The sequence below is a fragment of the Osmerus eperlanus genome, chromosome 7 (assembly GCF_963692335.1).
Source record: "Osmerus eperlanus chromosome 7, fOsmEpe2.1, whole genome shotgun sequence".
Lineage (NCBI taxonomy): Eukaryota > Metazoa > Chordata > Actinopteri > Osmeriformes > Osmeridae > Osmerus > Osmerus eperlanus.
Window position 1 is genome coordinate 16896048 of NC_085024.1, and position 15360 is coordinate 16911407.

Genomic DNA, 15360 nt, shown 5'->3' on the forward strand with positions numbered 1-15360 from the left:
TCATTTTCATCCCTATGGAATTGCGTTGCTGTATTTTGCAGTAGTGGCCAAAAATGAACAAGAGAGAAACTTCAGCAGCTGACGTCCGTAATGTCTTTGGGGGGAAAAAGTATGTTTCTGGAGATTTTAGACATTATTGACAGAGTAGTAGTTCATTTAACATGGTTTAAGGCACAGCACACCAGACTGACATTACGTAATAGCTCGTAACTGACATTGTGAGTGAATTTATAGGGTAAGATGGGGTAATAAACTCAACACAGAAAGTCCCATAGCTGTCCAGAGCTATGGGACAGCCCCCCCCCCCCCCCCCACACAATGTGTGATTGACTATTTCGCCCTTGACTATTTCGCCCTTGGCTCTCATGATATTGTGCGTATACTTCCTTGATTGCATTGCAGATCAGTGATGACATCACCTTGTGTGTCCCCAACCTTGACACATTAGAGTTTATGTTGTTTGAGGGATGGAAGATATATTTGTGGGTAATAAAAGCCATGTGTGGAATATTTTGATGATTTGGATAAACTGAGTGCCTAACTATGGATCCAAAGTTTTTAATTTATAACAAGGAAAGGAATCTTTATGACCACATTTTTATTTCATATCTATAAAACGAAACAATATATTAACAATTTCATTTTGAGGTTCATATTTAAGGATAAATACATGGAAGAACATTGTGTAGACCCTGACATGAATCTATTAAATGAATTTGAATTTGTTGATACATGAATAAGTATGTATTAATAGCAGACAGAGAATGAGATAAGTTTGTGTTTTCTTAATGAAGGTAGCACCATCATGTGATAAGTAGTAGATGGATCAATTTATTATCTGTATATCAACATGACTTTATCTTCAATTTCTGAACTCTTGAAATCATAGGTTAACAATTCCTTTATTCATAAATTATACAATCAATGGGACATAATGGGTCAAAGGAATGTGAATGTAATGTAAATGTATCTTCTGAAAGCCAAGCACACTTTTCAGAGGTTTCATTTACATTATAATGTCAATTACCTGAAAAACCTTTAGCACTGTTTATTAATTAAGCAAAAGCAATAAAGAAGCCATAGACAAAAACATTCCATATGACTTCTGCCCTATGCTTCAGAGTTTGGGGAGCTGATAAGCCCCCCAAAATGTTTTTTCTACAGCATGAGAAATGAAGGTATTGTTAGGCGTTATTTCTAATCCTACACAATTTCCCTTTTTGAGTTGTACTATCTTGGCTATTGACACAGTCCCTTGTTTTCCGCGAAACACAGCTTCACTCAGTTTTCTTTTGTCACTCGAAGTGGCATACCTGTAGAGACTCACAGCTCCCTTCTCATTGCCTTCAGGCAGGTTGTGAAAGGTGACATGGGCATAGAAGTAGTAAAGTCCATCAGATGAAGCATGAACACAGTTGTTGTCAAGGGTCAGGGAGCAAGAGTCACAGAGAGGCATGTTGTGGAATATGTCATTGGTCCAGGTGTCTTGATCTATAGACGAGTAATGGCAAAGGCATAAGAACTTGCTGAACTTTGTATTGAAAGCACATAAAGTGCAGTGCACTTCACTTAGACAACGGAGGAAATCGAAACTTATACACAACAATCTGCTCTCAAATTGCCTGGCACTTTTTTGGGCTACCACAGGCTACAATTTTGGCATAGTGTCATCTGGCCCACTGTGTCACCCACAACAGAGCTCTTAAAGAATATGATTGTGGGTCTGGGAAGCCACTTCAAAGTGTGGGTGGGAGGAAACATGGTGGAATATAATCTCCCTAACAGGATGCCCTCTGCCTGAGCTTAACTGCAACAAGCAAGCTAAAAAATGTAACAAAGTATCAGAAGCAGAAAATACTTACTATGGGCCATGGTGAGCTGGATGTAAGAATGTTGAGGACCTGTAAAGCAAACCCATCGCTTGAGAACCAAATTTGGTACCATACAAAGGATTACATTTAAAAAAAATGTTTTGCTTAAATTAGTTGGTCACTTACAGTAAGCATATCTCCTAAAGTGTGTTAACTGAAATGAAGTAAAATAGAAAGTACTCTCTGTTCATACCTTTTGATGAGTTCAAGGCAGCAAAAACAGCTGAAAATAATAAAAGTTGTTTTTGACCATCTTGATATCATGAGCAAAATACATTTGATTCTGAAAATTACATAATAGTACACATACCGTTTGGGGTCATTTTCTCTGGGTCTGGTGTTGACAAATTATTCTAGAAAAGATGATGTTGCAGCTTTAAGATCATGTCAGCCGGGGCAAGAATAAGTTTGTCATGGCTTCCGGTTCTAAATAGATCTACTTCAATGGAAGAGACTATATGAAGACAGAACAGCTGACACTGAAAGCCGTAATGACTGAAGTAGGCGACCCAATAGGGTGATATAGATCCTGTGGATCCTTCTCCCTTTCTCCTTTCCTGAGCAGAAACAAGTGTACAAGACCTATAGAAGCTGAGTTTAGTAAGCTCAGACTGTGTTGTCGAATCAAACCTGTCAATCATAGATATAGCTTTCTTAAGAAAGATTGTGCTTTTGGGGGGGACATCTGTATATTATTAAGAATATTGAAACCTAGAAAGCGGTATTGAGTTTCTAGAGCATTGCTTTTTTAACTACATAAATGTTACTTAAATGTTTTTTTATTTTGCAGGTGCGGTAATTTTTACTAAATGTTTTCTTTTACTATTAAATGAGCATCCTACCTTGTCAGTTGAGTTTATTTTCATTGATGTGAAAATTGCAGCCAGAACAATCATGCCAATGGTGAGGAGGCCACACCACACCTGGAGCAACAAGTACTTGGCTGGGCTCTGCTGACCCGCCATACTCTAAGGAATACACAAGTAGTTCAGATACTTTGGATTCATAAATTAATAACCAATACGACCAAACAAAAGGGCATGTTCTACACACACATACTGTACATACAGACAAAGTCACAAACAGACATGTACACACGCGTACCAGTTTATATCTGCCTGTACACCCTGCCAATAAATAGACGTTTCCTTTAGTGCAAAAAAATAGTTCCAACCACAGTTCCAAACCCCCTCACTTCTGATGCTTCTTTGAGACATTACTCAATGCTGGTTGAGCTTCTCTTTGACCACAATTAAAGCCATTGCTGTGGTTTGACAAACGTCTGCTCAAGGGATGCATTGAGTGGAAATAAAGCCATGCAGTCAATGGGTTGTTAAATACTTTCAACAATTTGCTAGTATGCTTAGGAGAGAAGAACACCAAACTGGTACACTAAATATAAAGGCAGTAACAGTGAGTATGAACTTTCAAGTTGTTAGGTGAATATAACGTATATTACATTGTCTAGAATTATAAGCTTGGTCTTAAACATATAACACAACACCATTGAACAAATGTAAACTGTTGTGTCATTGTAGGCTATTTGAATATTGAATAGACAGACCTGCGCCTTATATTGTATTCTAACCATGCATACCTAAATACCACATTTACAATTTCCAAAGTGAAAAAACAAATGCAGCACAATATTCCCATGTCTACGTTAGATCCCCGACATTAATACATTAGCAATTTTTGTAGACCAGCAGACAGCCAGACAAAGACAGACATACATCTCACCTAGTTTGTCTTGTAGTGTCCTGGTACAAATAATTCTGTTTGATGCATGACTTTGAAAGACATGATCATTTGCCAGGGCTTCCCCTTTTGACAAGAGTTTAGAAGTTGAATTGGAGTTTTTTTCTTCATTGTGAGTTGTGGTTGGAAAGAGAGTAGGAGGGAGTTAGTAAGCACATAAACAAGCCCTTAAAAGTATAGTTGCAGATGGTCATGGTGGCATTGTGACAAAGTATTGTAAATGTTGTGATATACATTTTTGATATCACTTGATTGCTGAATATCAATGTTTGATTAGAATGTTTTGTATTTTTCTGGTCTGTTTGCTTCTGTCTTATGAGACACACTGAAGGGCCTGTGTCATATCAGTAGCCCACCAAGAGATCTGTGGAAAAGACTGTTTTCCTAAACTTAGAAATGTGTTGCTTCATCACTTAGTTGGTATAGGGGGATGTTCTTTTCTTTTAATTATAGCTGTCTATGTGATGGATAGATACCCAGGGCAGATGCTTGACCAATCACATTTCTCTTTCAATAGAAGAGCTGGCAGACGCTGTTTGGGAGTGCACGGTTTCTTATCAACATCTGATTTCCTAGGGCAGCTGGTTTTATATGTATTGTCTGATGTTTGTGTGTCATAGATAATTGTGTTCTGTATTCAATAGTTTGTTTGTTTAATAAATACTTGTTTGAAAGATATTCAACCGTTTTATGGCAATTAATTTCTTCAGATTTCCACCACAGTGTCGATCAAAAAAGTGCAGTTCAGCTTTAATATGTATATATTTTTTATAAATGATAACTAAAATGATCATAAAGCAAGGCTCACACAAAATGCTTCATATGTCTGATTGAGAAGAAATCTTTATATTAAGTTTCTCTCTAAATGAAGACAGGAATGCAGTACAGGCACCGATAATTACATAACCTCTAAAAGTAAAAGTTGCTCAGGTACAGCACCGATGAGTAAGACAAACCGCAGGGACATATTGTGTTGTGTAGGTGGTTTGTGTTTTCCCAGTCATGTATATAGGTTAGATGCAATGAGTTCAACAGAAACTATAACATGACAGGGAGTTTTTCTTCGTGGTTTCACAATTTAGTCCTGCCAATCACACAGCAAATGGTGACTACAAACACTTGAAATACTGTATCATGAGGCTAATTCAAATGTTAAAATGAATTTTGAACTGTCGTTAGATATATTTATCTGAGGGAAGAAATTAAGGAAACGTATTGAATAGATAGAGGATTGCAGTATTGAAAGTAAAATGTACTGATCATGGATAGACGAAAGGGGAAGAGAGGATAAATAGGACTTGGGTTCCATTTCACTTTCCTGTTCTTGGTTTTATGCTCTATGGGACATCCCCAAGAAACTAGCCTGTTTCATAAATGTCAACTACTCTCTTTCTCTCTCTGTCTCTCTCTCTCTCTCACACACACACACACACACACACACACACACACACACACACACACACACACACACACACACACACATACTTTTAAACAAACACACATGTAGTAAAAGCAAAAGGAGAAGTGCATGTGTTCCTTTCAGTTCAGGTGCTGTCCCTATTCAGAGCAACATGGTTTCAAAACATGCCTTTGTTGTTTTTGTCTGCACATCTCCCTAGAATAACCTACATCTATAAAATCAGAAAGCTATGCTGACCCAGGAAGTACAACCCCAAAGATGACATTCCCAATGATTTCCTATAACTACAGCCTTCCAACTGCAGAGACTTTGAAACAAGGACAGCCATATGGAATAGAAAAGGCTGTGGGGTTAGAATGCTGAAAGCCTCCATTCCATGACAAGATGCTTTGGCCTGTTTTGGTCATCAGTGTCTAGACTCAAGAGCAATATGACAAGCGGGATTATTCACTCCATCTTTTCTCATTATAAATGTCTGTGATCCAAAATAATCTCACTAATTGTAAAATAATGTCCAAATCAAGGCAGGACTGTGTCTTTTTTCACAGGATTATACTTTTAGGATTGAGGGTAATCATGACCCACTTGATTGTCAGCACAACTTTCCACCATCCCACTTGTTTCTACCCAATTATAGGAAACAGGCCTGTAACTCCCCCTCGTTCTTCACATCCAACCACTCTCATCTAATGTTGTTGGATATTGTTGTTTGAATCTGTGTCAGAGATGTTATTCAAATTTCAGGGGTTCATTTTACTCCCACTGGTTCAGAAGATTCTGCATTCAGTTTCGATGAAACACATGAACATTCATTTGACCTGTCCACTGGGTAGTAGCACTGTCTTAACTTCCTTGAAGGCGGGTACTCTGTTGAAGTTTAAAACTATTGGATCTGCCCAGAGCCACTCTGATCTGCCATAATCAATCGCTAGCGTTCGCCTTGGCCAACTCCTTCACCACTACTGTAACGGAGCTAGCTGCCATAGCTGGAAAATCTAACTTTTCCCGAGGAGGGCCACAACATCGCATCTTTCTCCGCCGCCACTACTGAACTACAGCTCAAACTAGCGCACAACATCAACGTCATCGTTCTCAGCCACTCCCTCTGTTTGCTGATTGGCCCTACAAAAAGTTGATTTGAGAAAACCAACTTCAAAGCCGAAATCCCAGACCTAGTACAGAAGCAAAATCAAAATTGAGCGGAAGTACGTAGGAGGGCAGAGCCAGGCTATCTGAATACTGCCAAGTACCACAAATGACCAAGACCAAGATCTGAGGCACGGAAGTCTGGGTGCACAACCAGATCCAGCATTTCTAACCACATCTCAACGTCCACTACTCTGGACATTCTTCTGCAAAAACATATCTTTTCACATGAGAACTGCAGTGTTTTTTGTCATTGGTGACAAGGGTCATCACAGTCTTACCTATTTCACACCATTCTGATCAAATATCTATAGTATATGCGTTTATTAATCATTTACCTCGTAAAATATCAATTAAATCACATCGTATATCTGGTCAGTCCTCATCATGCAGCTCCAATAGTCTTTATTCAACATTTGGCAGCATGAAATGATTTGCAGAAACGGTAGTTTTATTTTCATATTAAAGAGGGAGAAAAAAAGTCTAACAATCTTGGTTAATATATGCATTTGGTTCATGATAACATATTTATTACATTACCCGTTTCAGAAAGACTATATGTTATAAAGAAGATTTCATTGATCCCACAACGTCCAATAATTCGAACAAACCAAACTGAGTTGAAAATATTTAACGTATGGCATTTGGAACGCAGCCTTAACTGGTCATTCACGACTCCTTTGAACGATTTGTCCAAGCTCGTTCATTCACAAGCCAAGCGCTGGTAAGAAGTATGTACATGAACGAATCATTCATTCGGAGGGTGAATCATGACTCCCATGTCATAAAAAACGAATCTTTCGCGAATCACCCATGATCATCACTAAGCTTCAGTTGCTTAGAGGATAATATTGCAGTAGTTTCAAGTGTTACACGACTGTGTCAGTATATACACTCACGCATTTAAATAAGACCGAAAGGTAGGACATATCTAACGTTGGTGGTTAATAATAATACGGCTGGCTAGTTAGTACTAATATATAGCCTTCGATAGATAATCTAAAGTTAGCTAGGCTAGCTAATCTACCCACAAACTCGCTAGCTAAAACATGGTGGAATGTTTTCTCTTCGGCTCGAGTTATCATAATCTCGTTATTTTGATCACTGATCAATGATTAGACTATATACCGTGTAACCGAAACAGTTGTATTATTTACTGTGTTTGGGTGCCGTCGTTACTTTTGCCTTCATTTTTTTTATTAATGTTTTTCAGCTTCTGTCTAACGTTACGTACCAACCAGGCCTTGTCTTTCTTGCCAAGCAGGTAGCTAACTGTAGCCTAGCTAGCTAGCTAGCTAGCTAGCTAATACAGAACTATGTTTCTGTTGACTAGCTGGAAACAGACTAACGTCTATTAGACCTCTCTTCGGTCAGCCATTTCTCTTACTTTACTACAAATAATCTGTTAACACTTGACTACTCTGATCTTTTGATTACTATACGATATTGGACAGTATTTCTTTTTGTATTCTGTTTCTGTAACGAAGAAGAACAATGGAGGAATCAAATGTTGATATAGAGGTGACAGTCAAAACCTTGGACTCCCAGAGCAGAAGTTATACTGTTGGTAGCCAGGTAAGTTCCCTCTCTTTTGTATTGTAATTTTCCTCTTAAATAGCAGTCCTCAGCGATAAGCCATATTAACTGATCCATTAACTAACCATTTATTTTATTCAGTTGACTGTCAAAGACTTCAAGGAGCACATTGCACCTTCAGTGGGAATTCCTGTGGATAAACAGAGGCTGATCTACCAGGGTAGAGTTCTACAAGATGAGAGGACACTTACAGAGTACAGTACGTATCTAAGGTCAAGGTTTCTGTTAAAACAGAGCATTAGGCTTCAAGTACACACTTGACTGATGAAGCATAACTAACTGCCCCTATTTTTCTCTAACAGATGTGGGTGATAAAGTGATCCACCTGGTTGAACGGGCCCCCCCTCCACCCTCCCAGCCAGGCTCAGGGGGCAGCTCAGGATCAACTGACGCTGGTCTGTCATCCCCCAACTCCACCACCTCCCAGGGATCCTCCCAAGTGCCTCCACACGACCGCAATGCCAACAGTTACGTCATGCTGGGAACCTTCAACCTCCCGGTGAACCTAATGGATCCTCAGCAGATACAGGTGAAGCTAGTTCTGATGCTGCTGTGTACCTGGTGTAGATGGGTATTGCTTATACATAGCCTCCAACTCTTGCATTCTAGATGTCAGTCCAGCAGATGATTCCAGGCCTGGGTGAAAATGCTAGGAATGCTAGAGTCACAACCAGCACGGGGGTAAGAACTACTGTGATTTATTGAGTATTTTTTGTTTATTATATTAAACAATGAATTTACGTGTTCCTTGTTTCACAATCATAGAACAATGGATCTATGAATGTACACATCGACATGGACCAATCCGTACAGAGTGAGCCCAGACTAAGGCTTTTATTGGCAGAAAATCTCCTGAGGGACACTAATGTGCTGATCCAAAGAATGGAGGTGTGGCACTACCTTACAGACTTTACCACCAAACCACAACACCTTATGCCAATGTGTATTGATCAAAATCCTTTCCTTTGCCATAATGTCTCATTTTAGGGACAGGCAAGTGACAACTCATCTCAACCGGCGTCAGCTGCCGATTCTGCCGCTGCTCCACCGCCCTCCTCCTCCACCTCTACTCCCTCTCCCTCCACCCAGCCCATGGACACCTCCCCTCTTCCATCTGACCCCCCTCCATCTTCCTCTTCGACTCAAACTGAGGGACCGCTGCCCCCAACTGGTCCCAAGTGAGTAAAGAATCCCTTAGGTGGTCTTCATGCTTACAGAGACGGTAATTTTTTAAAGGGATTTTTAATTTGATATTCTTTCCCCCAGTCACCCCAGCCCAGTAGAGCTTGTGGAGATCTTGTCGGAGCTAAGGAGGGTGGAGGAGAGGCTACAGCCGTTCATCCAGAGAGCCCATTCCATCTTGGAGACTGCTACCACCACAGAATATGCCAACACTGTAAGCCTGTCTCTTTCATACACACTGCCAAAGTTGTGTCTACACAGCTAGCATGTACCAAGAAGTAGGGATGCCGTTTTCACAAATGGTGCAATGGGAGGAAAATGCATGTTGCTCATGAAGTGTTCTTTGTTCCATTCAATTCATTGTACATTTCCTCATAAAGTAAGATATCGAATAGAAGTTTGATAAAATGTTTATTATAACACTGGAGATAGAGCACAGGTGGGAGAAGACGACCTACGCATTCTGTTTTATTATAACACAGGAGAGAGAAGAGGACCAGCTCATTCTGAACCTAGTGGGGGAGTCCCTGCGCCTCCTGGGAAATGCCCTGGTTGCTTTGAGTGACCTTCGCTGCAACCTCCTCAGCCCTACCCCCCGTCACCTGCACGTAGTTCGGTCCATGTCCCACTACACCTCTCCAGTCATACTTCCAGGGGCTGTGAACCACCAACAAATCCCACTACATGTAAGTTATACAGAGCTGTGGACATTGTGACACCAATGTCCACATAGCATGCTATTCAGTTTCATTCGCTTCAAGTGTTTACTCAGCAATATCAAAAATGGTCCCGCAGATGAACTTGGGAGCCACAGTAACCATGGCAGCCAATGGAAGGCCAGTCAGCGAGGGACAGGCTCAACCCACCAGCCAGTCGGAACAGGCAGGTCAGGGACAGACCTTCCCCTCACAGCCTCCCCCGTATAATCAGCAGGCAGGCCAGGGCCAGCCTGGCCCACGGGTCATCAGGATCAGCCACCAGGCAGTACCGGTGGTCATGATGCAGATGAACGCGGATGGTGTGTTGTCCACTTCCCCCCAACTGATGGAATGCTACCCCCAGTGTGTGTTCAAGTGTTAGCATAGCCTGTGTTGCGCATGTCAATGATTTGTCATGTCAGAAAAGTTGATTTGGTCTTGAAATGGGCGTGACTAGTCAAATAAACACATGTTTGTACAGTACTTTGTATTTATAGTTTTATCAGTGTAAAGAAAGCGATACTGTCCAAAACGGTTCATGCTGAAATGTGTCTTGTTCTTTTTGTGCAGACGGTGGCAGTAACCCTCAGGCAGCAGGACTGCAGAACCCAGCCGGTATGGGACAGGCAGGTGAGGATTTCTCAACATAGTCATGTCTACTTTCTGGTGACTTAACAGCAGTGGATGGAAAGACATTCACTACAACATGTGACTGGCTAGTTATAGCCGATAAGGGCCCTTGTCTCCCTACGAAACTAAAGGTAATCTCTCGCCTTTATCTCCAGGTGCCCTTCCCCCAGACTTCATGCGTTCCATCATGCAGCAGATGGGCCAGTACGCTGCTGCTATGGCAACCGCTGGTGCCGTGCCAACTGCCCAGCCCACCCCCTCTGGTTCCGGCTCTACCGCCACCTCTTCTGCCACCCCCTCTGGCCCCAACACCCCTACCACAACCCCCACGGCTCCACCTCCTCCACCCCCCAACGCCTCACAGGCCAGGGTGGTCTTCACACGTCCAGCTTTTGCTCCAGGCATGATGGCAGCGCCCGCTTTCACCACCAGGGGGCCGACTGCTAACGTTGGCACAAATTTAAGAGCGCCCATGCCAGGCCAGCAGCCAGGACAAGTAAGTGTTCTATTTGTAGAGATACATACTGGTTTTTGTCTAACATTCTATTTCAGCTTCAACCTCAACTGACGTTAGTTTGTGACGTATATGGTAATGTGTGATTCAGATATTTGTGAAATGGCTGACAGCCGCGTCATAGCTGTAGAACTTGACTTAAGTTAAGAAAACTTTACTGGGAGAGATGGGATCTGACCCCATTCTCATTTTAATCCTCAGACCTTTCCAGGATGATCTTGGGATTTTATAAGTGAAAATATGTCGCATCACTATTGAATGAACACATGTCTACATGATTGTATTTGAAGTTATTCTTTTAAGAAAGTAAAACTTTGTCCATACCTTTTATCTCCAGCCCTTCCCTCCTGCTGCCCTCAATCAAATGATTAGTGGGATGGTGGGACAGCTTCTCATGCCAAGCCAGACAGGTAACTATCTAAAGGTTTAGCACTACAATAAACACTGTGTAGCCCTGCATTTATTGTATTACCAATAAAGCCTTAGTATGAATGCCTTTTAAAGCAGTGTTCATTCTCCATTGTTTCTCCTTACAGCTGGACAGACCGCCACCTCCTCCTCTTCACACACCTTCAGCTCTTCTTCCTTCTCTCCTTCTGGCCCCATACCCAATACAACCCCACCTCCTGGTACTGCTGCTGCCCCAGGTCAGCCAGAAACCACCCCTACCCAGCCCCAAGGTATCCCTCCTGACCTGGGCCAGCTGCTGAGCTCTCTCCTGAGTGGAGTGGGGGGCAGTGCTGAGGCCATGGGTTCTGGGGGTGCCCCCTCCATCACTGTGACCATGCCTGGAGTGCCTGCCTTCATCCAAGGAGTGTCTGACTTCATGCAGCAGGTTGGTGGGCCGATCTCAAATTGGGGTTTCTAAGCATGGCTGTGAGTGTAAATATGAGGGAATATAATTTGTAGATTGCGGAGTTTTACTTCACCTGGTTTGACAGCCTGTCAAAAATAACCATTTCATTTGGTCCCTACAGTGTTGTAGGGTGTGTAATTTTGACGCCTTGAAACCCAAACTAACTCATTTGCTGTGTGGTCCTTACATCTTTCTCCCAGGCCTCCCAGCCAGGTTTCCAGGGCCCTTCCCCTACCTTCCCTGCAACACCCACAGCCCCTCCTGCTGGAGGCACTTCTCAGGGCCCCGCCCCCCAGGGTCCCGCCCCCAACCCTCCCTCAGGGAATGGGACTAGCGGCCTGGCTGGGGAGAACCTTAATCCGGAGCTGTTCACAGGCATTGTTCAGGGGGTCCTGTCCACTATGATGGGCTCCCTCGGCCAGGCCCAGAGCGGCACAGAAAGCATTGCCCAGTTCATGCAGAGACTCTCCCATACCACCAACATCTTCATTAGCCCAGACGAACCCAATGGTAAACTCATTGGTTGTTTTTTTTGTCCGGATTCTCCATTACGTCACATTCATGTGACGTAATGGAGAATTTACATAAATACATTTACATAAATATGCAGTGCCCATGTAATTATACCGACTCTCTCGCTGTCTCTCTCCTCGTTCACTCTCACTTTCCCTCTCCCAGGTTTCTTTGGGGAGCTGCTGACATTGGTATGTCAGACCTTCTCCATGTCTGACCTGGTGCTTCTGCTCCACGGCCAGCACCAGCCTTTGAGTCGTATACGGCCCCAGCTGTCCCAGTTCTTCACCCAGAACTACCTCAATGGCAGAGAGCCCACCGACCAGAACATAACTGTCAGTATAATACTGGAGAGGTCCACTCTCTTCGGTCCCTACTCCACTCCTACATATTTTAATGATCGCTAGCGTATCTTATAATAATGTACTTCTTTGCTCTCTCTTTCTTACTCTCTCCCGCTTGATTTCATTTTCCACTTGTCATGTGACCCAAGGCTGCTGCTGAAGACCTTGTCAATGAACTTGAGGAGACTATCACGGAGAGCTTTGTAAGTACTGCAGGATCCGACAGGACCTATGGAACATTCATTCCACTCTACAAACTACTGTTGTAAACTACAACTCCAGAACAAAGTAATTTCCAAACCAAATATATAAGTATAAATATTCAAGAACCATCTAGAAGCCTCATATTTTTTGCTCTCTCAGTCCTCAGTGGCGGTGTTGGAAGGTGTTGACGTCACGCAGACCAACATGTCCTTCTTCCGGCAGCAGCTCTCTCGCATCGCCACGCACATACTACGCTGCACAGGTGACCTCATGACAGAGTATAGCCTTACCTCATTTGTATGTGAAGTAGCTGTATGTGCTAATTAGCTTGTTTGATTTATTATTGTGTTTGTGTGTGAGGGAGTGTGAGCATCTGTGTTTCTGTTGTGTCCTGACAGACCAGTCGTTTGGGCCTCATCTGCTACAGATGTGTAACCAGGGTTTGTTTGAGTGTCTGGCACTCAACCTGTACTGTCTGAGGGGAGAGCAGAGCGCTCTAACTACGGTCATCAACCATCGCATAGTCAGTACACACATACAGATACTACACTACATTTTTCAAATGACTTACACTCAACTGCTTTTACGTACCCGTCTCTCGATCATCACCACACCCAGGCCTCATCGACTGTCTTTTATATTGTGAATAAGTTAAGACTAAGGTTTAATTCAATGATCCATATCAAGTTGATTAGGAGGAATAAATAGAGATATGATTGTGATTGTTTCCTCTGCTGTTTCAGAGGAGGATGTCCGCTGACATGAGTCCCAGCCTGGTGAACTGGATGACTAGTATGATGACCATGAGGCTTCAGGTTATTCTGGAGCATATGCCTATCACAGAGGACCAGATCCTGCAATATGTGGTCCACACTCCGGTAACAACCACACACTACACTACCATGTATCTTGCATCGATGCAACACAAGGGCGCGTTTCACGAAACCACACATTGCTAATATAATGCAGTGTGATATTGTTTTACAGAGGGAGGAGCCGATTGCATGTGGAGCACATGAGCCAGAACAAGACAAGAACATTAAAGTTGGTATTGTTTTTGTACACAAATCAAATGCTTAAAGTGTGACTAAACGCCAAAACTTTAATTTTTGATTAAGCCCCTATGGTTAAGGCTTTAGATTGTATAGTTTAGTTATACACAGTTACACATACGTTTTCCTCTGGCCTTCAGTTCTTTTAAATGTACCCTCTCTCTGAACTGAAGATGGAGGACACCCTCTCCCCAGTCCCCGCCACCACAGCTGAGGAAGCCATGTCATCATCGTGGGATACAAGGGCGTCGGCAAGAGAAAGCGGACCAACCGAGGGTTCTGTCCCATTGCGTAGCGCCATGGCGGCAGAGGCAGTTGATGAGGAGCCTGTTCGAGATTCTGAGGCCTGGGCAGTGACTGTTCCTCCTGTAAAAACACATTTTCTATGTCCATATGCTGTTTACATTTTCAATATCCATGTATTCACAATCCTGTTGCTCCCTGTAATCAGTATATGCCAGTTGAGTGCAGCAAGTCAGTTGGCATCTCTTCACATGGGGCCAGCTGATTTATATTATGGTCCTGTGTCTGCATCTCAGGAGTGGGTGCCCATCATCAGACATGACCTGATCACCCAGAGGAAGATGAAGACCCAGCCGCCCATGTCAGACGCCTATTTGCATGGAATGCCAGCCAAACGCAGAAAGGTAAAACTGATACGGTGAACTTTGACCCACGAACCATGTTTCGTTAGGGGTCCTTTTGGTAATGGTGTTTATGTCCCGCCTGGATACATTTTAGACGGGACAAGGGGATGGAGCCCTCCTCTCCCTCTCTGATGCTGTCAGTCGGGCAGCGAAGACGGCAGGAGTCAAACCAGTCACTCCTTCAGACACCCTACAGGAGGAGCTGGAGAGCGACGAGCTCCAGGAAGCCTATGCAGAACAGGTACATCCAGTGATGATCAGGTTTAGTCAGCTAAGGCTGATTGTTACTCATGTTGTGTTTTGATTTGTAGAGTGAATGATCTCAACACCAGATTTGTCCTTGTCCAGGTGAAGGCCGACATTAAGAAGCGCGTGAGGGAAGACCCTGACTTCACCCATCAACAGTTCCCCAATGCACACAGAGCTTTCTCATCAGATTCCTAATTTTACCTTAATGGTTTATTGGAACCAACAATTATCAACCTATGTACATGCTGCCATCTGTTTTTGAGTCTGTATCTCAATGTCTTGCAGTTTCATGTCTACCAAATTATCCTCATAACTTTTTAGGAATAAAGAGTAACATCTTGTTTGACTAAATCCCTTATTATTATCGCTGCCCCCCACCCACATTTATATTTATTGTTTTGCTTTGTTCTGTAATTTTGCCTTTCCCTTTTGTTAAACACAGTGTCCATATTTGAGCAGACATTATACACCCACAAATACATTTTGACTCAATCTTTTGTTTTCAGTGTTTTTGCTGTTCTCTTGTGATCTAAATGTTTTATTTAAAGAGTTTACTTTGATGGGGTGAAACTGCTGTTTAGTAGATGTTGTGTGCTTAATAAAGCACTAATTACACAGGTGTACTGGAGTACTTTTGTGAGATATAGAGCAAAGGAGCTGATAATGTAGTAGCCCAACTA

General features: G+C 42.6%; 2 protein-coding genes across 5 annotated transcripts; one reads left to right on the forward strand and one right to left on the reverse strand.

Annotated features, from left to right (window-relative positions):
• Positions 1-743: 743 nt before the first annotated feature.
• LOC134024011 (uncharacterized) lies at positions 744-2836 on the reverse strand. The gene is made up of 5 exons (XM_062466382.1): positions 2714-2836; positions 2182-2224; positions 2065-2094; positions 1863-1901; positions 744-1491 (listed from the first exon to the last, which is right to left on the reverse strand). Exons 1-5 carry the CDS (start codon positions 2834-2836, stop codon positions 1118-1120), a joined length of 609 nt encoding a protein of 202 aa, XP_062322366.1. The 3' UTR covers positions 744-1117.
• A 4127-nt stretch (positions 2837-6963) lies between these two features.
• Positions 6964-15301, forward strand: bag6 (BCL2 associated athanogene 6). Of its 4 annotated transcripts, XM_062465314.1 has the most exons (26): positions 6980-7115; positions 7409-7564; positions 7683-7770; positions 7873-7990; positions 8094-8320; positions 8401-8472; positions 8557-8679; positions 8779-8969; positions 9058-9187; positions 9456-9659; positions 9769-9991; positions 10242-10301; positions 10457-10797; positions 11153-11225; positions 11352-11650; positions 11872-12181; positions 12350-12519; positions 12678-12731; positions 12892-12994; positions 13131-13255; positions 13476-13610; positions 13720-13776; positions 13958-14152; positions 14324-14431; positions 14526-14672; positions 14780-15301. In XM_062465314.1, exons 3-26 carry the CDS (start codon positions 7690-7692, stop codon positions 14873-14875), a joined length of 3642 nt encoding a protein of 1213 aa, XP_062321298.1. In that variant the 5' UTR covers positions 6980-7115; positions 7409-7564; positions 7683-7689; the 3' UTR covers positions 14876-15301. The 4 variants fall into 4 exon arrangements, with proteins under 4 accessions (XP_062321297.1, XP_062321301.1, XP_062321298.1 ...); XM_062465313.1 differs by lacking the exon at positions 7409-7564 and having other exon boundaries at positions 6964-7115; XM_062465317.1 differs by lacking the exon at positions 7409-7564 and having other exon boundaries at positions 6964-7115; positions 9769-9859.
• Positions 15302-15360: the final 59 nt, after the last annotated feature.